The 24,520-nt window shown below is 42.0% G+C and overlaps 1 protein-coding gene across 2 annotated transcripts in view; it reads left to right on the forward strand.

The window, feature by feature from the left end:
• The window catches only part of ATP2A2 (ATPase sarcoplasmic/endoplasmic reticulum Ca2+ transporting 2), a 58,605-nt gene that overhangs the window by 29,395 nt on the left and 4,690 nt on the right, over nucleotides 1-24,520 (forward strand). For both annotated transcript variants that reach the window (XM_042910826.1, XM_042910827.1), the window contains exons 6-19: nucleotides 5,032-5,112; nucleotides 7,033-7,118; nucleotides 8,105-8,569; nucleotides 13,151-13,239; nucleotides 13,624-13,726; nucleotides 14,550-14,681; nucleotides 18,139-18,261; nucleotides 18,362-18,580; nucleotides 19,365-19,700; nucleotides 20,729-20,949; nucleotides 21,365-21,567; nucleotides 23,236-23,321; nucleotides 23,591-23,724; nucleotides 24,344-24,461. In XM_042910826.1, the coding sequence (XP_042766760.1) occupies nucleotides 5,032-5,112; nucleotides 7,033-7,118; nucleotides 8,105-8,569; nucleotides 13,151-13,239; nucleotides 13,624-13,726; nucleotides 14,550-14,681; nucleotides 18,139-18,261; nucleotides 18,362-18,580; nucleotides 19,365-19,700; nucleotides 20,729-20,949; nucleotides 21,365-21,567; nucleotides 23,236-23,321; nucleotides 23,591-23,724; nucleotides 24,344-24,461 (2,396 nt within the window). The remainder of the gene's footprint in view (nucleotides 1-5,031; nucleotides 5,113-7,032; nucleotides 7,119-8,104; nucleotides 8,570-13,150; nucleotides 13,240-13,623; nucleotides 13,727-14,549; nucleotides 14,682-18,138; nucleotides 18,262-18,361; nucleotides 18,581-19,364; nucleotides 19,701-20,728; nucleotides 20,950-21,364; nucleotides 21,568-23,235; nucleotides 23,322-23,590; nucleotides 23,725-24,343; nucleotides 24,462-24,520) is intronic.

Raw genomic sequence — 24,520 nt, forward strand, 5'->3', positions numbered from 1 at the left:
GCACCCTTGGAGAACTTTTTAAAAGGTGGATTCCTGGACCCCAAGCCAAATGCATTAAACCAGACTCTTTTTTTTTTTTTTTTTTTTTTTTTTTTTTTATTTTTGGGACAGAGAGAGACAGAGCATGAACGGGGGAGGGGCAGAGAGAGAGGGAGACACAGAATCGGAAACAGGTTCCAGGCTCCGAGCCATCAGCCCAGAGCCTGACGCGGGGCTCGAACTCACGGACCGCGAGATCGTGACCTGGCTGAAGTCGGACGCTTAACCGACTGCGCCACCCAGGCGCCCCTAAACCAGACTCTTGAAGAGTAGTTTCTGAGAGTGTATAGTTTATAAAAGGCTCCCAGGTGATCTTTTGTTTTAGCTCCTAAATATTTAATTGCCCCCCAGTTAGAATGCCTGTTATCAGAACCAAGAAAAGTTGAGAAAAGGAGGTCAGTTTTTAAGGGCTTCCCAGGTCATCTGTTCCACTAGCATTTGACATTTGAGTCATTCCTAAATATTTAGCCAACAATTAAATGTATATCCATATAATTTCTGTACAGCAAAGAAATGACCTTCATGTATTTTTTTTTTAATTTTTTTTAACGTTTATTTATTTTTGAGACAGAGAGAGACAGAGCATGAACAGGGGAGGGCAGAGAGAGAGGGAGACACAGAATCTGAAACAGGCTCCAGGCTCTGAGCTGTCAGCACAGAGCCTGACGCAGGGCTCGAACTCACGGACCGTGAGATCATGACCTGAGCCGAAGTCGGACGCTTAACCGACCAAGCCACCCAGGCGCCCCGACCTTCATGTATTTAATATAGACCTTCGGGGGCACCCAGGTGGTTCAGTTAGCATCCAGCTTTGGATCAGGTCATAATCTCACGGTTGGGTGAGTTCAAGAATGTGTGTGTGTGTGTGTGTGTGTATACATGCACACCTGTGTTTGTTTTTTTTGTTGTCGTTTGTTTCAGGAGTAGAATTTAATGATTTATAACTTACATGTAACAAGTATTCATCACAGCAAATACCCTCCTTAATGCCCATCACCCATTTAGCCCATCCCCCCAACCTCTAGCAACCCTGTTTATGCCCCTATGTTCACCTGTTTTGTTTCTTAAATTCCATGTATGAGTGAAATCATAGGATATTTGTCTTTCGCTGACTGATTTCACTTTTAACATAGTACACTCTGCTTCCATCAGAATGAGTATAATTTTTAATGCTGCATATATTTAGTATTGATTCCGGGGCGCCTGGGTGGCTCAGTCGCTTGAGCGGCCGACTTTGGCTCAGGTCATGATCTCACAGCTCATGAGTTTGAGCCCTGCATTGGGCTCTGTGCTGACAGCTCAGAGCTTGGAGCCTGCTCCAGATTTTGTGTTTCCCTCTCTCTCTGCCCCTCCCCCACTCGCATTCTGTCTCCGTCTCTCTCAAAAAAGTATGAACTAGGGCTTATATGTGAAATTGTTGAACTAGAAAAACAGGATTCAACTTTTAACATAAAATGAAGTGTTCTTTTAAATTGCTGGTAGGTATGTATAAATTAATTAATTAATTAATTAATTGCTGGTATATGTTCAGCTGTTATAGAGACCGAAGTGTCAGAGTACTTACAGATTGTGGGGACCTCTATGCCATGTTAGACATTTTTTTGCTCCTGTAGGACCATGACATAAATTGCCTCTGACAGCAGGAAACATTTTTCTTTCTTTCTTCCTTTTTTAATTTATTTTGAGAGAGAAAGAGAGCGGGGAAGGGGGAGACAGGGAAGACAGAATCCCAAGCAGGCTCTGTGCTGCCAGCACAGAGCCTGTTGTGGGGCTTGAACTCACAAACCATGAGACCATGCATGACCTGAGCCAAAATCAAGAATGTCAGACACTTAACTAACTGAGCCACCCAGGTGCCCCAAGAACCATTTTCAAGTAGATTTTCCATTTAGAGTCCTATGCTCATGATTGAACCTTATAATTCTTTTCTTTACAAAAAAATTTTTTTTAACATTTATTTATTTTTTGAGAGAGAGTGAGCCAGGAAGGGGCAGAGAAAGGGAGTCACAGAATCCAAAGCAGGCTCCGGGCTCTGGGCTGTCAGCACCGAGCCAGATGCAGGGCCCAAACTCACAAACCGCAAGATCATGATCTGAGCCAAAGTCAGACGCTTAACCAACTGAGCCACCCAGGTGCCCCTATTCTTTTCATGTTCAGGATCACATGTGATCGAATTAATTGTGACATTCAGAAATAATACAGTAAAATTTTTATTAAAATTTTTTTTTAATCTTTATTTTTGAGAGAGAGAGGGACAGAGTGTGAGCAGGGGAGGGGCAGGGAGAGAGGGAGACACAGAATCTGAAGCAGTCTCCAGGCTCTGAGCTGTCAGCACAGAGCCCGACGTGGGGTTCGAATTCATAAACCATGAGATCATGACCTGAGCTGAAGTCTGATACTTAACCAACTGAGCCACCCTGGCTCCCCTACTGTAAAAAATTTTAATTGGTTTCAAATTTTTATCTTGATGGAGCACTTGAGCTGTTGTTAGGCCATTGAAGTTTAGTTATATATGGTTACTTATTGTAGCAGGAACAGAATTAAGAGGAAAGGTTCTCGTTTATTCAGTTGGGGAATATTGCTGTTTGTTGCATAAGCATTTCCAGCAGGAGTTTCACTTTAACTTAATGTGTCCCTGCAGTCAAATGCAAGGGTGATCCTTGTCTCTTGAGATTATATACTGACAGTCTGTTTCTGTGCCCCTTTGTGACCACATTCCCTAGTTAGGCTACAGGGTGGTTTAATGAACTAGAGGTCAAAAAGCAAACCAACTGTTCCTGAACTTCAAAGCTCTGAAAGGCAGAAAAACCAGAGCTAAGTGGTAGGTGTTTGACAAATAAAATGAGTCTCCTTGGACAGAAAAGCTATTTTGCTAGTTTGTATATAACCAGTGACAATTAAAATTCAGTTTGTAGAGTAAGTATGGAAAATGAACATTTGACTTAAAAATACTATATGTAATGCTAGGGGAGACTATATTTCTTCTAATTTTTAGCTCTCCTTATATCAGACTTCCAAAACTACCATAGTTACCTTTTTTTTTTTTTAATTTTTTTAATGTTTATTTATTTTTGAGAGAGAGAGAGAGAGAGAGACAGAGTGTGAGCCGAGGAGGGTCAGAGAGAGAGGGAGACACAGAATCTGAAGCAGGCTCCAGGCTCTGAGCTGTCAGCACAGAACCCGATGTGGGGCTCGAACCTACAAACCCTGAGATCATAACCTGAGCCAAAGTCGGACACTTAACTGACTGAGCCACCCAGGCACCCCCCCCCTTAGTTACCTTTTAGAAGGTCAGGAAAAGCTGTTGTACACTTAATGTCCAGTTGCTTTGGTACTGATATGTCCTCATTCAACAGTATTTGAACACCCACAGTGTGCTGGACACTATTCTCCAGGCCCATGTGAAACAGTGGCTTTATCTGTTCCTATATCTGCAATGTGGCATTTACTTTATACAAACTAGAGATGTGAGCCCTTTAAAAGAGCTGTTAAAGGAGCTCTTTGGCCTAGTGAAGAAGACTGTGTTGACTTAAAGATCCTCTTGAGGTGAATTTTTTTTTTAATTTTTTTTAATGTTTATTTTTTGAGAGAGAGTGTGAGTGGGGGAGGGGCAGTGAGAGGGGGAGACACAGAATCCAAAGCAGGCACCAGGCTCTGAGCTGTCAGCGCAGAGCCCGAAGCAGGGCTCGAACTCACCAACTGGGAGATCATGATCTGAGCCGAAGTTGGACACCCAACAGACTGAGCCACCCAGGCGCCCCTTGGGGTGAATTTCAAAAGGCTTATTCACTTATTTGATAAATCAAATTTCAAAAGATACCCAAGGGTACAAAGTGAAAAGTCTCCCTCTATCCACCATGCTGGTAACCCCTACGTTAACATTTTGTGACCCTTTCCCAGAGGTATTTCCCTTATGAATGGTAGCTGTCTATAAGTGATGTTTCACACTCATGTTCCCCCCCCCCCCCTTAATATACAGTATACCTAAGGAGGAAATTTTCACTTTAGCATGAATGGAGTTGTCTTATCTTTCTACTGTTAATAAAAAACTATGCTGTGACTAACTACATTCCGTATGAGCCTATCTGAAGAGTAAATTCCTTATAGTGGAATACGTGGTGTAAAAAAAAGATTGTGTTTTGCAGTTTTGATATATAGTGCCGAATTGCCCTCCAGAGATTTTGTAACAGTTTTTTCTTCATACTCAGCAGCGTATGAAGGTGGGCACAAAGTCTGGAACCAGAGTGGAATTACACACTATAAATGGACTGTTAATATTACGTAGAATGTTCACTGACATTACATGCATTTAATTTGTCCTTGTTAACTGTGTACTAACACAGCATTTCATTGATCTCTGCTCAGGCACTTGCCTCCAAGTGATTTATGACACTGATATTTTTTTTTTCCTTATTTAAATGAAAATTTTCAGACATTAGAGTCACCACCCTGTAAGAATCCCTGTTTTTTATACATCCTTGCATACTTGGTACATTTTCTCAACTCTTATTGTTTGTCAATTTGATAGTTTAAAAGTGGTGTCTCGGGGGTGGGAGGGAGGGCAGGGTGGGTGATGGGTATTGAGGAGGGCACCTTTTGGGATGAGCACTGGGTGTTGTATGGAAACCAATTTGACAGTAAATTTCATATATTAAAAAATAAAAAATAAAATAAAAGTGGTGTCTCCTGCTTCCATTTCTCGTTACTCTTACAAGTGAGATTTTTTTTTAGTGTCTTTGAGACGTTTGTTACCTATTCGTGATATCTTAGCTTTTCTGATGGGATAATCTGTTATCTGTCTAGCAAGAGTTTTTCTAACCCTAAGGATAAGTTGATCTTACTTAATTTAACAGATTTTGATATATTTGTGCTATATACAGGCTATGTATTTCCCTTAAAATTTGTTTTATTTGGAGACAGATTTATCTCTATGAAACACGAACATGAATTACAGAGTTGCTTATTTTAACTGCCTTTATTCTCCCCAATTAGTTGGTGACAAAGTTCCTGCTGATATAAGATTAACTTCCATCAAATCTACTACTCTGAGAGTTGACCAGTCCATTCTCACAGGTAAACATTATACATTGGAAAGTCCTTGAATGTGCAGACTCTCTCAGATCCTGTGCTAAGAGTTGACTCTTGCCTCACTGTCCCTTTATCGTACTTCACTTAATCCTCTCCAAGATATTTACTTCTTAAAACTTCATAAATTAGGCTTTTTGTCAATGTATGAGGTTTAAAGGTATTTAAAAACAAACTTGGCTTTCATCTCCTAAGGCCCCTTTAAATTTTGCCAAAAATTAGCTTTCAAAAAAAAAAAAAAAAGTTACAAATTCCTACATTAGCAGAGGCAGTAATCTTTCTTTCTTCCTTCCTTCCTTTCTTTCTTTCTTTCTTTCTTTCTTTCTTTCTTTCTTTCTTTCTTTCTTTTTATGCTTATTTTTGAGAAAGAGACAGCATGCAAGCAAGGAAAGGGCAGAGAGAGAGGGAGACACAGAATCCAAAGCAGGCTCTAGGCTCTGAGCTGTCAGCACAGAGCCCGACACGGGGCTCGAACTCACCCCGAGATCATGACCTGAGCCAAAGTCGGACACTTAACCGACTGAGCCACCCAAGCGCCCAGCAAGGGCAGTAATCTTCAGGTTGAAGTGTTGTCTCTCTCTTTTGTGGAAAATGAATTACTTAGTGTTCTTTTTCCAGGCAGGAAAAAAAGGCTCCAGAACTGTAATTTTTTTCATTGGAGGAATGCTACTCTTGCATCTATCATACTTGGCAATGATCAAATGTAGAATTAACAAAAGCTAGCACCTTCCAAAATGGTGAATGTTTTACTGCCTGAAGTTTGCATGTTTAGATCTGAGATTGTTTGGAACATTTTTCCATTTTTGTTTGATAAAGGTACAGTCTAGGGGGGAGGGTTCATATTAACTGGAAGTAAGGTGGTCAGAAGATTAACTCAGACACAATGCTAACCTGAATTAAATAGAGTATAAAATCCAAAGGTAATCAAGATTTATCTGATTATCAGTTTTGTAAAGCAGCTGAAGTAATGGGAGGTAGTATTGTGAGTAGCTTGAGCTCTGTTTTTTATTGTTTCGTTATGAATAGCTTATTTACTAAAACTCCCATTAGCAGCAATAGCTGAAAGCTGATTAAGCCATAAAATGTTGGGAAACTGATTAGGTTGTGCATATAAAATTTTCATCGTGTGCCCATAGAAATAATTAACTTTTAAAACTTTTCATAGAATCTCTTAAATGTTTTTTGTTAAAATAATCATGTTCCAGTTTTAATAACTGGAGCCATATTTTGCATTACTCAGAGTGACCCCAGTTATTTTCATAAGTGATGTTAAGTAAAGTTGAAACCAAATTCAATGAGACATTGTAAAAGTTGTAAGAAGTCGTCCTTTATATACCATGTGGTGTTTTTAGTGCAACTGCTGATGTTTTTCAGTTTTGTTTTATTGAAATAGAATGGTCTGATCACTCATCACTAATGCAGATATTTCTAAAACTGTGTTTTCATTTCTCATGTCTGACATTATTGAACAGGTTTCCCATTGATGCTCCTCATTACGTAATATAATGTATCTAGTTTTTTAGTGTGTTAAGAATATATGTTCACCTTTTTTTTGGAAGTATTAGTGTGTATGTGCAACTACAACAAATAAATATAAATACATATTCACAGTATTAGAGTATAAAATTGATACCTGAAAACAGACTAGATTTGAATAGTTACTGTGGGAAATAAAGGCAGTTGACTGGGATTTTATTTCAAAATTAAGTTTATTTTGAAATTGTACTAATTTTAATCCTGACATTCTTTGCTCTGAAGTTAGTTTCTAAGTTTTACTAGCTCACCTCCTTTGAGCAGATGGGGTCTTTTATCCTATTTCCTGAGAGTGCTAGCAGTTTAATGAGTGAGGGTCCAGGTTCTACATGTGGATGGCACGGATCTAATGGTTCCTTCTCTCAACCTGCTTAGGTGAGTCTGTGTCTGTCATCAAGCACACTGACCCTGTCCCAGACCCACGGGCCGTCAACCAAGATAAGAAGAACATGCTGTTTTCTGTAAGTACTTTGTCAAATGTAAAGATCAGGTCAAACACCTTTAAATTCTTTATCTGTATACCTAGAAAAGTAGATCTGTGTGAGAAAGGCTTAGCCTATAAAGATGTTTTTAAATGATGTGGATGATATCAGTATGTAGATCACAGGAAAAAGGTGCGTGTTTAGAAAGTAAGCAAATGTGGCAACAATAATAAGAGGTGAGTCTGGGTGAAAAGTAAAACGGGTGTTCATTGTACACCAGTTTTTCTGTTCAATTTTTTTGAAATGAAAAGTTGAGAAATTGATAGGCTTTGCTTGTTTGGCATTTAAAATACTTCAAATGGTAGGTATTTGTATACGGGTTAGTATGGGAGCCTAGCCACTCCTAGTAAGTCAAGTGCTATAGGATTACAGTGAAAATCATGAAGTTGTATCACACCAGCACGGGGAAGTAAAGTGGGGTGGGAAGAGAGTGCTCCTACTTGATTTCATGATTTCTGAATGCTAGTGCTTGAGTGGAGGTCCTCAAGGTAGCTCACAGTGCTGGTGGCCCTGCTTGTTATAGGTGATCACAGTGGGGGCAGGGAGGTTGAGCTATTGGAGCCAGCTGTGGAGAATGCTTAGGGTTGAGGGCCGGACGGAGTTTGAAGAGTCAGGAACGCAGAGGGGTTAGAGCCCTGTTCCAGCCCAAAGCCAGTCTGCAAGCCAGGCTCAATATTATGAATAGAGTTTCCAGGGGCCGGTGGTCAGGGTGGAGCTTCCCTGGGCAAGTAGGAACTGCATGAAATGAGAAACAAGAAGAGCCAGACCATGCTGCCTGCATTGTCCAGGTTGGAGGGCTAGTTCTCGGAGTAGCAGCAGCCACTGGAAGGCCCAGCAGAATATGAGAGTGTCTGGGTGCTCTAATAAATACCCACAGACTAGTAAACTGTTCTGAGTTCACTAGTCGGTGTTTAAGTCGGGTGCAGTGCTACTCTTCTAATCAGTTTCCTCTACTTCTGTTGTAGGGAACAAACATTGCTGCTGGCAAAGCCATGGGAGTGGTGGTGGCGACTGGAGTTAACACAGAAATCGGCAAGATCCGGGATGAGATGGTGGCAACAGAACAGGAGAGAACACCCCTCCAGCAGAAACTAGACGAGTTTGGGGAGCAGCTTTCCAAAGTCATATCCCTTATTTGCATTGCAGTCTGGATCATAAACATTGGGCACTTCAATGACCCAGTTCACGGAGGCTCCTGGATCAGGGGTGCTATTTACTACTTTAAAATTGCGGTGGCCCTGGCTGTGGCGGCCATTCCTGAAGGTCTGCCTGCTGTCATCACCACCTGCCTGGCTCTTGGAACTCGCAGAATGGCAAAGAAAAATGCCATTGTTCGAAGTCTCCCTTCTGTGGAAACCCTTGGTTGTACTTCTGTTATCTGCTCAGACAAGACTGGTACGCTTACGACGAACCAGATGTCAGTGTGCAGGGTAAGTGGGAGTGATTTAAGACTCTTTGCTGCTGGTGGTTATTGATTCATCCTAAGAATATGCCCTCATGTCATCAAAACCTTGGATTTGTAATTTGAGGCCTTTTAAAGTACTTTAAACAAATAGGGTTGTGTGTATAGCCTTAACCCAAGGTAATCTGATGCCTCAAAGGAATTTAGTCCTCTAATTCCTAAAACTAATTCATGAAATAAGGGTATCTGCATGGTTAACGTATTTACACTGGGGAAGGTAACTATAGACGGGCTGTAAATGTGTTAGGTGACTGCTCCATCACTGAGTGCATGTATGTTACTGAAACAGCCTTAAGAGAATTCTGTAAAGCGGCTAGTTCCCTACCTACCAGCCTAGCTAAACTTCTAACTTGTGTTTTCATAACACAGTGGATGAGACATGCTTTCTTGAAAGGCACAAATAATTGCTTTGTTCTATGTTCATCCTTCTTTCTTAGGTTGTCTTGACCATCACTTGGGGGATAAAATAAGAAACTGTTTAAACTTGCCCTTAGAAAAGTAATAACTACAGAAATACTGATACAGCTGTATTAAGTTCTTTCCCTAGGTTTTATTTGAACAACTTTATACAAGTGAAAGTATAATTTTCCCAAAGGTACACAATTTGTAAAATACTGAGTGGACACCAAAGATCCTGTTTGGCTTGTTAAATATTGAGAGAATCAGTAAAATGGTAAAACTGATTACAAAGAGCATTTGAGGAAGTACTCAGTATTAGAATAGAATTGCTATATGTTAGATTACAAAAACTGGTTAATATCCTATAGGGCACCGGCGCCTGGATGGCTCAGTTGGTTAAGTGACCTGCCACTCTTGATTTCGGCTCAGGTCATGATCTCACGGTTTGTGGGTTTGAGCCCCGCGTCCAGCTCTGCACTGATAGTGCGGAGCCTGCTTGGGATTCTCCCTCTCCCTCTCTGCTCTTCTCCCATGCTTTAACTCTCTCAAAATAAACAAATAAATAAACTTTTTAAAAAAGTAGTCACTAGGGCAGTGAAACTACAGTTTGTCTTTCCTGTAGGAGTATCCACAACTTCCTGTAAGTAACGAGCTCTAAATAAATAAATAGCACAGTGGAACAGTGTTTTATATTTCTAGAATACTAATCTTTGAGCCTGTAAAGTAATGCTTCTGAATGACATTGAAGGGACTGTGGATATCCTGTTGGCCTTATTTCCAGGTTTTGGATCATATTTTTTCATATTAGAAATCATTTTTCTTCTAATACAATTAAACCCTTGGAATTTTTATCTTGCCAAATTGAAACTCATGATGATTTTTAGATACACAACCCCCCCCCCCCAATCTTTGTGTAGTCAGACCCCAATTTAGAATGAATGGACAGGTGTTTTGTCTCTTATGTGGTAATAAGCAGGGTTTGACTCAGCTACCTAGGTTTACCTAGGTTTTCATTCCTTGGAACCAGAAAAGGTGTAAATTGGCTAATAGCTAGTTGCCAACTAATTTCAAACTGTGGGAGCAAATCAGATTTCAAACTAAGAATAAAACAGAGTCTGTAATAAAAGATTTTTGTTTTTATATTTTCTCTTAGCTGGTGTAAGATGTTTTCTTCCATTAAACAGCGTAGCCTGCCTCTTTGTTCTGTTGTACCTCTGTGACAGAAAGCTGATGCTAATCTGTATTCTATGGGAGGTTTCTTGCAGCAGGTTGCATAACTGCCCTTGACTTAGAAATACTTTCATCATGCAGTTCCTAAATGGTTTACTTGTAATCTACCATGCCCACTTGCATTCAGATTTACTTAACGTAAACTAAAATTCTGAATATTTTAGAATATTTTGGACCGTGGTATAAACTGAAAGTTTCACTTTTTTAAACTGTATCATTAAAGAAATGACATGGTGTGTGGTAATAATGTCAACTTATGATGTTGCTTAGTGTACTTAGTTTTTCACATTGTGACTTTATGAATCCTGGTAATCCTGCTCAAGAAGTTTAAAAACTCAGGCCCTGAGAAGTTAAGTGATATGTCTGGGGGGTCACACAGCTTCTAATAAAAGGGTAAAAAAAGGGTAAAGTTGGGTTTTTTATAGGAGAGATGGGTAGTTAAACCTAGTCCTCTGTCTTCCACTTAATAATTATATAACCTTGAGCACTTGTTTAACCTCTCTGGTCCTTTGTTCCTCTTCTGTAAAATGTCAAACATATTTGGAAGGAGCCATTTGACAAGCTTCCTTTTTTTAGTTGTTGTATCTGTTAGAAAAAAATGTAGGCGTCACTGATACTGCTGCATGTGATCTTGGACATGAATCTTTTCCTCATTTAACACTGGTTGCGCATGTTTGAATTAGAACCTTTTTTATCAGGAGTCATCACAGTTTTAAATCCTCTTATATAATTTCATTAAAAAAAAAAAAAAAAGACATATGTGTTGTTCGTGGCTCTAGTTCCGTTCCAGGGTTAATTTATATCTAAGTAGCTTTTGAAATGAAGCTTTTTGGGCGCCTGGCTGGCTCAGTCAGTAGAGCATGTGACTCTTGATCTTGGGGTTGTGAGTTCGAACCCCGTGTAGGGTGTAGAGTTTAAAAAAAAAAAGAGAGATGTGGGGCACCTGGGTGGCTCAGTCGGTTAAGCATTCCAACTTCAGCTCAGGTTATGATCTCACAGTTCATGAGTTCAAGCCCCGCATTGGGCACTGCGCTAACAGTGCAGAACCTGCTTGAGATTCTTTCTCCTGTCTGTGCCCCTACCCTGCTTGCATGCTCTCTCTCTCAAAATAAACAAACTTTAAAAAAATATATTAAAAAAAAAAGATAAAACTTCCAGAACTTAAAAGTTTGTCCTATATAACAAGCAAAAATCTTGTGAGGCAAAAATAAGTTATTTTAATTTTTTTTTTTTTTTTTTTTTGATGTTTATTTTTGAGAGACAGTGCTAGTGAGGGAAAGGCAGAGAGAGAAGGAGACACAGAATCCGAAGCAGGCTCCAGGCTCCGAGCTGTCAGCACAGAGCCCGATTCAGGGCTTGAACCCATGAACCGTGACATCATGACCTGAACCGAAGTTGGATGCTTAGCCAACTGAGCCACCCAGGCGCCCCTAAAAAAAAGTTACTTTAAAATAAGCATGAGCTGATTTTGTTACTGAACATGAGTTGAGATTCTCTGAAAAGATACCTTAAAGCACTACGTGGCTCTTTTTAAACTTGAGTTTAGTAGTTTTAAATTATTGTAAATGGTTTGATTATATATTTAAAATTTTTTTAATGTTTATTATTTTTGAGAGAGAGACAGAGTAAAAGCAGGGGAGGGACAGAGAGAGGGGGAGACACAGAGAATCTGGAGCAGGCTCTAGGCTCTGAGTTGTTAACACAGAGCCTAGTGCAGGGCTTGAACTCACGAACCGAGAGATCATGCCCTGAGCTGAAGTCAGACACTTAACTGGCTGAGCCACCTAGGCACCCCGTTTTCTTCTGACTCTCTCTCCTCTCTCACTCTCTCCTTCCTTCTTTCCTTCCTTCCTTCCTTCCTCTTTCTTTTTTAATTTTTTATTTGTTTTGAGAGAGCGCGCATAAGGGGAGGGGTGGGGGGGGCACGGGAGAAAATCACAAGCAGGCTCCAAGTTGTTAGTGCAGAGCCTGGCTATAGGGCTTGATCCCACAAATGGCAAGATCATGACCTAAGCTGAAATCAAGTCAGACAACCAACTGAGCTACCCGGCCGCCCCTGGTCATGGTCTTAATTGTTCATATTTCAGAGGCATTTTGGCACCATAAAGTATAGTTGAAGTAGCACTTTGTGTTTTTGTTCTGTGTTTTATGAGAAGGTGTTATAGTTTCAATTTGCATGAAAACACAAGTCTAAATCTGAGTCTTCCAAACTGGGCTTCTAAATCATGATTGAAAAGCAAACCGAGGGGGGGCTGGGGGAACCTGATCTTTAAGAAACTAGCTCATGTCACTGTAAAATTAAGAATCCTTTCCTAAGCATGCTTCTGTCTGTGTTGCCTTGGTGATGTCAGTTCAGTCAGTTCTGCAGGCTCCTTACTGTGCACATGGAGTTATGCAGCTTCATAGAAAATGAGCTATTGCCACAATAAAAATAAGTGGGAAGGAGGAGAGAAGTGATTTGTCTTATTTTACTCAGGGAATGTTTATGCAGCTCTGAAATGTGAGTTTATTCTTCCCAGGCTTTTACTATTAGCTCCCAGGCATGACTACCTAATATTACTTTCTCAGCCAGCCGTTTGAAATTGGGAATTCGGAGTCCTCTGAAGACTACTGCTGTGTCTTTGGAATTGAGTGACCTGGAGTCCTCATAACTTAGATTTCATGTGGGTTGTCTTCTGTGTCTTTGGTGCCCCTGTTGTTTATTTATTCAGCACCTCTGTGATACTGTTTTTCAGACTCTTGGATGGATGGGGGAGGCAATCCTAAATAGCATCTAGTTGGAATAAGGAAAAATCTGATGCTGAGGTTCAGTTCATAAGTTTCATTAAAATTGTTTTCTTCCATGAGAAATGCTTTTTGTCTTAGCAGAGATTATTTTTTTCTGGCACATTTTAAACACTTGACGCTTTTTTTTCTGTAGATGTTCATTCTGGACAAGGTTGAGGGGGATACTTGTTCCCTTAATGAGTTTACCATAACTGGGTCAACATATGCACCTATTGGAGAAGTGTGAGTAAACCCACCTTATCATTTAAAGGATCCGTTGTAGCAGTTTGGTACTTGTATAGATTTAAGAGAAAACAGGTTATAAGTCAGTGACTTTTTTCATTTTTATTTAGCTCTGCTTTAGAGCCTAATTTTTCAGCTGGTTTGTTCTGTATTGATACCTGTGGTGGAAGAATTTCATTAATTAAGAACTTCTGGTCTTTACTGGTTGATTCCTAATATCAAAGACACATTCTGTTGTCTCCAGCATCAGATTTCTAAGAACCATCACTCAGATTCTTTTGAATACTTGCCTGGCTGTTGCCCACAAAATTATATTACAAATTAAATAAAAATCAATAGAGATGACCACATTATGCTCTAAAAGTGTTTTTCTTCTTTTGATAGGCATAAAGATGATAAACCAGTGAAATGTCATCAATATGATGGTCTTGTGGAATTGGCAACAATTTGTGCTCTTTGTAATGATTCTGCATTGGATTACAATGAGGTAAGGCTCCTCATAAATGAGAAAGTAGACCTGGCTATTCTAGCTCAAAGGTGGGGTGGGTGGAATGAAAATCCAGCCTTCCTTCCTCTGGAAAGTAACGGTTTCTGATTTTATTTCCTCTTTCCATTTTATCCGAGTCAGCATGACCTACTCAAAGAAAGCCGAGAGCCTTTCATATATCCTCTGAGTGTTGCAGTCACTTTTAAACTAAGAGGATGTATGCGATGTTCCCTTTGGCTTGTAGTGTGGCTACCAAAAGTGAAGAAAACCTAGGAGAGGAAAGGTTTTCCTGAAAGTGGAGGGTATTAATCTTGTTTTTTAAGATGGGTAGTATTATATCCTTGAGGATGAGCTGAGGCTTAGAGGGCTGTTTTGATGATGATGATGATGATGATGATGATGATGATGATGATGATGATAAAATAATGTAAAATTTAAACAGTAGACCTTTTTTTCCTCCCTTTTTACTTACAGATTAACCCACTGGTTTCTAAAAGACAAGCCAGTCTCCATCAGAACCTGAATGTGAACCCTATAGAATGATAAATAATGACATGCAATTTCACATACTATTTGAAAGTTGTTTGAATTAATACTATGACTATTGGCTTCTCATGGTTAAAGGAAATAAAAAATATCGTTATTAGAATAAGATAAAATGTGCTTTGAGTGTATTTTTGTCTGCCTCATTTGCTCCAGAGTAGGATAAAAACAGCCCCGACAATAATGGTGCAACGAAAGACAAGCTCTCCTCTGATGGGAAGTCTTTATTGATGAAAAACTTATTCACTGCTTTTTCACTTTATGCTTTTAACCAATACAGGCGAAGGGCGTGTATGAAAAAGTTGGGGAAGCTACAGAGACTGCTCTCACTTGCCTAGTAGAGAAGATGAATGTATTTGATACCGAATTGAAGGGTCTTTCTAAAATAGAAAGAGCAAATGCCTGCAACTCGGTCAGTATTGAAGCGTGGGGTGTTGTGTGCACTGCCTTTCGTTCCCCGTCCTCTTGGACAGCTAGGTAGATTCATACCTTCTCCTCAAACTGGCGGCATCTCCTTCTCTCATTTGCTCTCTGGTACAATGATCTGGCTACCTGTCTGACCAAGAAAATAGAAGCAATCACTAGATAATTTCCATACGCAGCTGTCTGCACCTGTAAGCTCTACCTCCTCTCCCGTGGCACCATGAGCAATCTGTCATCCTTGCTCCTGTCAGAACCCCCCTGCCCTTTGTGCCATGAGTCCCGACTTCTCTCTCCTGCACTATCCATTTTCCATCTCTGGTAGATCCTCATCGGCACAGGACAGAGTAGTATGTTTTTTATCTTAAAACTTTCTTTTTTTTGTTTCCCCCTTTAGCACTCTGCTTCTTTTCTTTTCTAGTAAAATTTCTCAAAGTAGCTGTTTTAATGTATTCTCTTGTTTCACTTTTCTGATTTTCTCCAGTGCACTCCAGTCAAGTTCTTTTTTTTTTTTTTTTTTTTTAAGTTTATTTTGTGAGAGAGAGCGTGCATGTGCAATCTGAGGAGGGGAGAGAGGGAGAGAGTATCCCAAGCAGGCTCTACAATGCCAAAGCAGAGCCCGATGCAGGGCTTAAACTCACAAACCGTGAGATCATGACCTGAGCCGAAGTCAGACATTTGACTGAGCCACCCAGATGCCCCTCCGGTCAAGTTTTTTAAGCATTTTGGTGAGCACACCAATGTCAGGCTGTGAAAGGGTCCATCTAGTCCAGTCTGGCATTCACAGACAGGGAAACTGAGGCCTGCAGTGATGAGCATAGTTTTCACAGGGTGAGGCAGAACTGGACTCCTTCTCTAGCACCCTCTCTTTGCATCCTTTTATCTCCTTTATATTATCAAGAAAACAAAGCTCACACCAGAATTAAGGCCCTCCCCGCTGTGACATGATCCACACTCCACCATTAGCAATCTCATAGTCACAAGGGTCCTGGGCACAGAGACTGAGGGTTAGAACTGTTTGATTCTAGACCTGTAACCACTCGATAAAGGGAAACAAGTAGTATGGAGCTTACAAGCAGTGTATTAACTGTCATTTTGACGGGACGTAAGGGCAAGGCTGTCTGTTCTCTTGTCTGCAGACCAAGCCATTTCTTGATCCATGGCTGCCTCATTTTTTTGTCAGCAGCTGAGCGAGGAGATCAGTAATGACTGTCATGGGGGCTCCTTCACCGAAAATTTCCAGATCCGAACTCATGCCAGTCTCTGGCCCGTAGAAAGCAGAAACCTGTTGTAGTTCAGAGAGGAAGTGGGCAGAACCCAGCTTTTTAAGGCCTAGTGGACTATCCTGATGCTGTTAGAAATGGCTGTATTCTTCTCTCCACCCAGAATGTATCTGGTGCCTAGATCTACACCTAAGAGTCACTACACATTCCTTCAGTCTTTATAGAGCATTTGGTGAAAATGCTAAACACTAAAACTAAACACGTAAATACATACGAGTCAAATAATGCAGAATTCAGTGATGGTCTTTTTTCTGCTTGAGGCAGCTCTGGCTGAGAGGATGACCATAGTCCACCCAGCCTGGCAGAGAACCCACAGATGTCTGTCCACTCATCACTGCCCACATTGGATGCTGAGGTTCTTGAGGATTTCTGCACTTACTAGCTTTATATCTGAGTGGGGGATGGGGGAGGATCAGTGTAATTCACATAATTGAATAAAGACAGAAAACCGTAAGATCATTTAAGTAGATGTAGAAAGGGCATCTGGTAAAATTTGTGTTCATGATAAAAACTCCACAAACCTGGGCACCTAGGTGGCTCAGTCGGTTAAGCTTCCAACTCTTGATTTCAGCTCAGGTCATGATCTTAGTTTGTGAGATAGAGCATGGAGCCTGCTTGTGGTGGTTCTCTCCCCATCCCTTGCTGACTTGCTCACTCTCTCAAAATAAACTACAAAAACAAAACAAAAACAATTCAGCAAACCTGTCTTCAAGTTGAAGGTATATTTACACAGAGTCTGTACTAATGTCATACTTAGTAGCTACAAAAAATTTTCTGCTCTCAATGTTTCTATTCAGTATTGTCCCAGCAGCCCCAGTCAATCCAATAAGACAAGAAAAAGAAATCAAAGGTATAAAAATTAGAAAGGCTAGTGTAGGGCACCTGGGTGGGTCAATGGGTTAAGCATCCAACTTTGGCTCAGGTCATGATCTCACAGTTCGTGGGTTTGAGCCCTGCGTCGGGCTCTGTGCTGACAGCTAAGCCTGGAACCTGCTTCAAATTCTGTGTCTCCCTCTTTCTCTGCCCCTCCCCTACTCATGCTCTCTCTCAAAAATAAACATTAAAAAATTTTTTTTTACTGTTAAAAAGGTACAGTGTATGTTGTAGATAACATGGTTGTGTACACAACGCAACAGTGTCTGAATCCAAAGGGTCATTTTCAGTCCTCATTTACCTGAGCTGTTGGTCTCTCCCTCTGTGAAACATTCCTTCACTTGTTCTCCTCCCTCCCATCCCTCTGCCAACTCCTTGGCTGGATCTTACACATATGACCGGGGGTGGGGAGGCCCCAGAGCCCAGTCCTCAACCTTTTCTGTCTTCAGTTACTTCCATGAGCTCTTCCATGAGCTTCAGTTACTTCCATGAGGTCAGTGTGCTGGTGTCTAATGTGCAGGCTCCCTAAAGCTATTTAGAATAAAGAGAACAATGGCTTTTCAGGTGCTTAGTAGCCACATAGGACAGCTACATGAACAGCTCCCATAGAACATTTCCATCACAGTAGACACTTCAGTGGGGCAGCAGTGCTGTGGACCAACCATTCCTGCCCACGGTTGCCATCATCTCTCTTAGATTATTTGTACTAAATGGTGCTCCTTGTCCCCCTTCAACTGCGAGAACCTGAAACCCTCCATCATCTTCCCATTTTCACTTGCTATAAAAGCTAGTTGCCTTAAAGTGACTTTCAAAGTCCTACAACCTGCTTCTGTCCTCCCACACCTACCCCCCCCCCCCATTACACTTCTCTTTTTCTTGCGACTCTTCCAGCTATATGGCCCGGAGGCTCCTTGAACATGCCAGGTCATGCCAACCTGCACTTCGGCACTCTCAGCTCACACATCCTTCACATTTTTACTCAAACTCTGCCTTCTTCTGACTACATTATGTAAAATTGCAACCTATACATACACAAATTTTCTATCTCCCTTCCTCGCCTTATCTAAACATTTTTTCCTCCATAGCATTTACTATATGTGCATTTACCTTCTAGCGTGTCTTTCCCAAATGAGAGGGCAAGTTTAAACTTCATGAGGGTGAGAACTTGTTCGCTGTCCATGGCTAAACCCCGGCACCTGTCACAGAATAGGCGCTTAGTGAACATTTGTTGACCAAGTAAAAAATATTCAGAAATTGTTACCCAGTAGTATTCCATGCGTGTTCTCTTTTCAGGTCATAAAGCAGTTAATGAAAAAAGAATTTACTCTCGAGTTTTCACGCGATAGAAAATCAATGTCAGTTTATTGTACACCAAACAAACCAAGCCGGACATCGATGAGCAAAATGTTTGTGAAGGCAAGTACAGCAGATTGCAGTTGAGATGTTCTTTCCAGGATTAGGATCCTGGGTGAGCCCAGTAAGTACAGTTCCTGATCTAAATCTGTAACATTTCCAGGGCGCTCCCGAAGGTGTCATTGACAGGTGCACCCACATTCGGGTTGGAAGTACCAAAGTCCCTATGACCCCTGGAGTCAAACAGAAGGTCATGTCTGTCATCAGGGAATGGGGTAGTGGCAGCGACACACTGCGGTGCCTGGCTCTGGCCACTCATGACAACCCACTGAGAAGAGAAGAAATGAACCTTGAGGACTCTGCCAACTTTATCAAATATGAGGTTAGCTAACAAAATGCTCCTTCCCCCACACCCTGCACACTCATTGTGTTCAAACAGCGCTCCTTCAGTAAAAGGTCAAATGAGTCTTGCTTTTGCCAAGAAAGAGGTGTGGTTATTTGTTTTTCTGCAGGCCAAATGCCCCACCATTCTAATTCAGCGTGCTGCTTCCAGCATGCCTAGTTAACAGTTTAATACAGGTCTGTTGCTTTCGAGGTAGGAAAGTCCAGACTTGAGCTAAAGAAACTTGTAAAAATGATTTTGCAACTCTTAAGTAAATTAAGATGTTTTAAAAATAGGGAATATTTTTTTTAAACATTCGTTAGTTACTGAAGGTCAAAATATCCAAGTTGAGAGATTTCTTCTACTCCTCTGCTCATAGTAGAACTCTTTAATTCTGGGTGTGTGACTTCCTGAAGCACTGACCGAGAGGAATTAGGAAGAACTGGTCCTCTGGGCCATAAGAGTGGCCAGTATCAAAATGCTCTTACTCCTTAGTATGGGTTTTTCTTCCTTTCAGGATATTATCATCCTGAAAGTTAAAGGATGATTTGGTTCAAGAAGGTAGTGATGTTTTTTATTCCTTTCTGGTTCATTGGAAGAAATACTATTCCTCATTGGATTTATATCTGTATGAATGTTAATCTTAGATAAGAGTCACAGCTACAGAATTTACCATAGGAAAATGGGAGAGGCCTTTGCTCTTTATGTATAACTGGTTCTTGTTTTACATTAGGGGAGAAACTAGAACTTCCTGTTTTAACGTAAGATGATTCTTTTGCTGTAGACTAATCTGACTTTCGTTGGCTGTGTGGGCATGCTGGACCCTCCAAGAATTGAAGTGGCCTCTTCTGTGAAGCTTTGCCGGCAAGCAGGCATCCGGGTGATCATGATCACAGGAGACAACAAAGGCACTGCTGTGGCCATCTGTCGCCGCATTGGCATCTTCGGGCAGGACGAGGATGTGACGTCAAAGGCTTTTACGGGTCGGGAGTTTGATGAGCTCAGTCCTTCAGCCCAAAGAGATGCCTGCTTGAATGCCCGCTGTTTTGCTCGAGTTGAGCCTTCCCACAAGTCAAAAATTGTAGAGTTTCTTCAGTCTTTTGATGAGATTACAGCTATGGTGAGTACCTTTGGACTCATGCTACACAGATACAGCAAGTTGTAATTTTGACTGTTAAATTTTTAGTAACAGCTCCCAAATTCGGAATATCTTGATTTTTGTCATGATCAGAGCTGTTTCTCTAGGGTTCTGTTAACCAGTAGTTGGCATGCTATGTATTATTACCTTCAGGGAAGATTCTAGACTAGTTTACGATGTTGAAGTATGCCTTCTGAATCAGTCACAGGGAAATATATGTGGTGATATCTAGTCTTTGTCTTGGTTAAAGTATACATGTTCTCTCAAGTTTTCTAAAAATTGATTCAGGACTGAACTCCTCTGTTTTCTATTCCCAATCTTTGGATAACCCTACCTGAAATTAGATGTACTGTTGAAGCATTAAGAACTGCTTATTGGTGAGGCATTTCCGGGATTCTTCCCTTTGTGTGATTCTTCACCCAGACAAGTTCACGTTGTGGAGTGTTTGCTTTCGTCTGTGAAACTTTTTTAAAAGGTGTTATTTGAAAGAATATATTAACAGGTGTTCTTCCTTCTCTCAAAGGGAACCACTTTTCTGAATTGAATGTTGGGTGTTCAGTAAAAGTTTTAAAAAAAAAGGGAGTGATAGCTTTGTATCTGTAGACGATATTTAGTATTTTTCTGATCTTTGTAAATGGCGTGTTCTAGTTTCCTAGAATAGTGTACCTATTGTACTTGAGATTTGTCTGTGTGATACATGTGCTTCATCTTTACTGCCGCGTGGGTGGTTTTGTGTTTTGTTTGGTAAAAAAATAATACAGAAGAATTTGAAGTCCCCTTTGTGCCACTTCCCTCCGAAGTCTCTTCGGTAAGCTCATTCACCAGTTGTACGTTTCCCAGGTGAAGTGCATTTTGTGACACCAATTTGTAAAACTGAAAATTCTCTAACTGTGCCCAGAAGCCCAAGGCTCCATTCATTGCCCTTGCTTCAGGACAGTGAAGCCTTTGTCGGGGTGCGTGTGTGAGGTGATGACAGGTGTGCAGAAACCAGTTCTCGCATTCCCTTTCAGACCGGGGATGGTGTGAATGATGCTCCCGCCCTGAAGAAATCGGAGATTGGCATTGCCATGGGCTCTGGCACGGCAGTGGCTAAAACCGCCTCTGAGATGGTCCTGGCTGATGACAACTTCTCCACCATTGTGGCTGCTGTCGAGGAGGGGCGGGCGATTTACAACAATATGAAGCAGTTTATCCGCTACCTCATCTCTTCGAATGTGGGGGAAGTTGTCTGGTGGGTCCCTGCGAAAGAGCACTTGTAGTCTTTTTTCTAAAATTGGCTTGGGATGACCAGTTTTCCAGATTTATTCATGTGGCAGCAGCTTTGGTCTTTGTGCAGGAGTCGGGAGGGAGGGCCAGGTGAGAGGAAGGAAGGTAGAGGTTCATTTGGCTCACTGGAGAGCTGTCTTTGGCTGTCTTGGGCGGTGAAGGATACCCTAGAACATAGAAATGAGTTTAACTATGGCCTTCTAACATTTTACTTTAACTCAAAATTAGGTATACTGAGTGTTTGATGATGGCCAAAAAAAGTTATTTCAAGCAGTCATTGTTACTGTCCATTGATTTTGGGAGGAGGAGAGGGTACTAATGCTATTTAAATAGTGGCCAAAAATAATTTGGGGTCTTTCTCTTTCTTTGGGTGGAAACAGTATTTTCCTGACTGCAGCCCTTGGATTTCCTGAGGCTTTAATTCCTGTCCAGCTGCTCTGGGTCAATCTGGTGACAGACGGCCTGCCTGCCACTGCACTGGGGTTTAACCCACCTGATCTGGACATCATGAACAAACCACCCCGGAACCCGAAGGAACCACTGATCAGCGGATGGCTCTTTTTCCGTTACCTTGCTATTGGCTGTGAGTACAGTTTTTTTATATTCTTGATTTAAAAAAAAATTTTTTTTAATGTTACTTATTTTTGAAAGAGCATGAGCAGGGGAGGGGCCAAGAGAGAGCGAGACACAGAATCCCAAGCAGGCTCCAGGCTCTCAGCTGCCAGCACAGAGGCCCGACGCGGGGCTTGAACTCACAAGCTGTGAGATCATGACCTGAGCTGAAGTCAGATGCTTAACTGAGAGCCACACAGGCGCCCCTATGTTGTTGATGTTTAAACGTAATCTTCATAAGCCAAGGTTTTGTAAATTCATCCCTTAACACACATTTTTTTCTTCTATCCCCATATTAGGGTAGCAAAAAATGGAGTTCAGTAAACTGTATGTCCAGTTTACAGGAAAGTTAGTCCCTTGTTTTAGCATCCTTATCCCTTGGGCCTTTGTGAATGAGATTTTCAGATTTAATCTAAGGGCAAAGGGATATAGGGGTGAGTCAGGGTCAGGCCTTACATCCCGAAGCTATGAAACTAAGCCCTGCTCCCCCTGAGTAGAGAAGGGTGATGTGCATTGATCTGCAGAGGTTGGTAAACACACAGGAGCCTCGACCACAGGTCATGTTCCTCTACATACATTGTTTCTGTAGACTTCATGCTCTTGGCCCAGCTGCTGATTCTTGTCCCCCAACTTTAGAAAAGTGAGGCCTACAGAGTTTAAATAACTTCCCTGGGGTTCCATAGGAAGGTGTTTTGGTTTTGTTTTAATAAGTTCGCATGATTTAAAATTCAAAAAGGACACTGGCATAGCGTGAGAAGGTTCTCAGCCAGTCAGTTGCCCTCCAGCATTGGGTTTTTCATGTGCCCTCCCAGAAATAAGTCTAGCAAACAGATCTATTTCATGTATTTATTTTCATAAGTGTTGGTGTGCTGTAAACACCTGTGTGCTGACCCCTGTCTCCGTGTACCTTTCCCTGTTTGCTGGGAGTTGCCACATCGGTGTGTGTAGAGCTGCCTTGTCCCCATGCACCAGCTCTCTCATTCCTGCCCATAGCTGCCGGGTTAGGGGGTGCACCTGTGTCGTGGTGGGGGGTGCTGCTGCATCGGCACCATCTTCACGGTGTCCGGTCCCTTGTTCTCCACTACCCCATTGCTTTGTAGTAAACTTGTTGAGTTCAGAACTGATAGGTTGGGAGGGAGGGTGGTCCCAGAATCAGCTCTGGGTTTTTGGCATGTTGCCTGTGTTCTGCACTAACTGCTCTGACAGCATTTCCACGTAAAGGTTCTGTAAGGCCTTTGATAGAGCAAATAAGCGTACACCTGGGAGCATCAGTTTCCCTAAAAGTCCTGGGTGCTGTGATCTGAGCCAACACAGCAAGGGCTTACATAGAGTATGTGTGTACCTGCCGCCAGTTAGAGAAGGCATGGCTGTCGTCGAGGTCCCTGCCAGTTGCAGTATTTCCTTTTTCTCATAAACTCTGGAAGAAAAGTTGCCTGGTTTTTCTGTACCAGACACCCCTCTCCTTGCAGAGACCCACCGTCTAGCTGCTTGGGCTGATGTGAGTGAGCAGTTGCTAGTGGCAGCAAAGCTCTCCAGTGCCATCGACAAACCAGGTCTCATCTCTGCGGGGGATTGGCCTGTGAGGCAGAGCCCGCAGTATAAGCTGTGGGCTGCAAACCCTGCCTGTGTCTGTTACCAGGTTACGTTGGCGCTGCTACTGTGGGTGCTGCCGCGTGGTGGTTCATTGCTGCCGACGGGGGTCCGAGGGTGTCCTTCTACCAACTGGTACGTATCCACCTTTCTTTCCTGTACCTTAGAGGCAAAGCATAAGATTGTCCTTGAGTTTTTGTGGTTTTGGTGCCTACCAAATCATCTTAATGCTTAATGCAATAATAAACAGTTGCATCTACGATTATTCTGAAGGACCAGGGCTTCTCTGGTGGATGGATTGAGATCTCCTGTGGGTCTGTGTTCTGAGATTTGCTGTGTCACTGGGGCATGGACCTTGGAAATGGACTTGGCTGATCAGGAACTTGATTGGGTGTTTGTTGCAGAGCCACTTCCTACAGTGTAAAGAAGACAACCCGGACTTTGAAGGAGTGGATTGTGCAATCTTTGAGTCCCCGTACCCGATGACAATGGCGCTGTCTGTTCTAGTAACCATAGAGATGTGTAACGCCCTCAACAGGTCAGTGAGTCCTCCACAGGCTGGGGCGAGAGCTCCCCCAGCCAGGCAGGGCCTAGGGGAACTGTGTGTCCTGCTTGATGGAGGATCTCAGGAAAGCTCCTCCCTCCCAGAAAGAAAAGAGAACAAGCAGCACCGGTTTTAAAAGCTTAAGTCGTCATCACCTCCAGGAAGTAGTGGGAGGGTTTAACCACACGTTCTTTATGAGACAGCAGAGGCCAAAAATAGGGACTTCAGAGCCCCTATACGCCAGTGCCCACAGGGAAGGTGCTTTTGCTCTTTAGCAGTGAGATAAATGGTATCATCCAATTAAGCCCATGACAAAAATGGAAATCCCAAAATAGCATTAAGCATCAAGGGCAATTGAGAGCATCTTGGAGTCCACTGAAATCATCTGTGCCGAAGGAAGCCTAGATTTAAAATTGGAAGTTTGTCCTACATTTGAGCATTCTTCTTTAATTTTGCCACAGTAGAAACTTCACTCAAAAGAATTGGGTCAGTGGGCAATGCCAAGTTAGCCGCTATCCTATTAAAGCATAGCTCCGAATGGTCTTTGTCACTTGTAACAAAGGTGTTTGCCTTTTGGACAGGCATGTGTCATGTCCCTCTCCTTGTTCTGCAGCTTGTCTGAAAACCAGTCTCTGCTGAGGATGCCCCCTTGGGAGAACATCTGGCTCGTGGGCTCCATCTGCCTGTCCATGTCGCTCCATTTCCTCATCCTCTACGTGGAACCTTTGCCAGTAAGCGGTGGTGGGACCAGGACCGAGCTGGGGCCTAAGTGCCTGTCCTGCAAGTTTGG

The sequence above is a fragment of the Panthera leo genome, chromosome D3, assembly GCF_018350215.1.
Source record: "Panthera leo isolate Ple1 chromosome D3, P.leo_Ple1_pat1.1, whole genome shotgun sequence".
Classification (NCBI taxonomy): Eukaryota; Metazoa; Chordata; class Mammalia; order Carnivora; family Felidae; genus Panthera; species Panthera leo.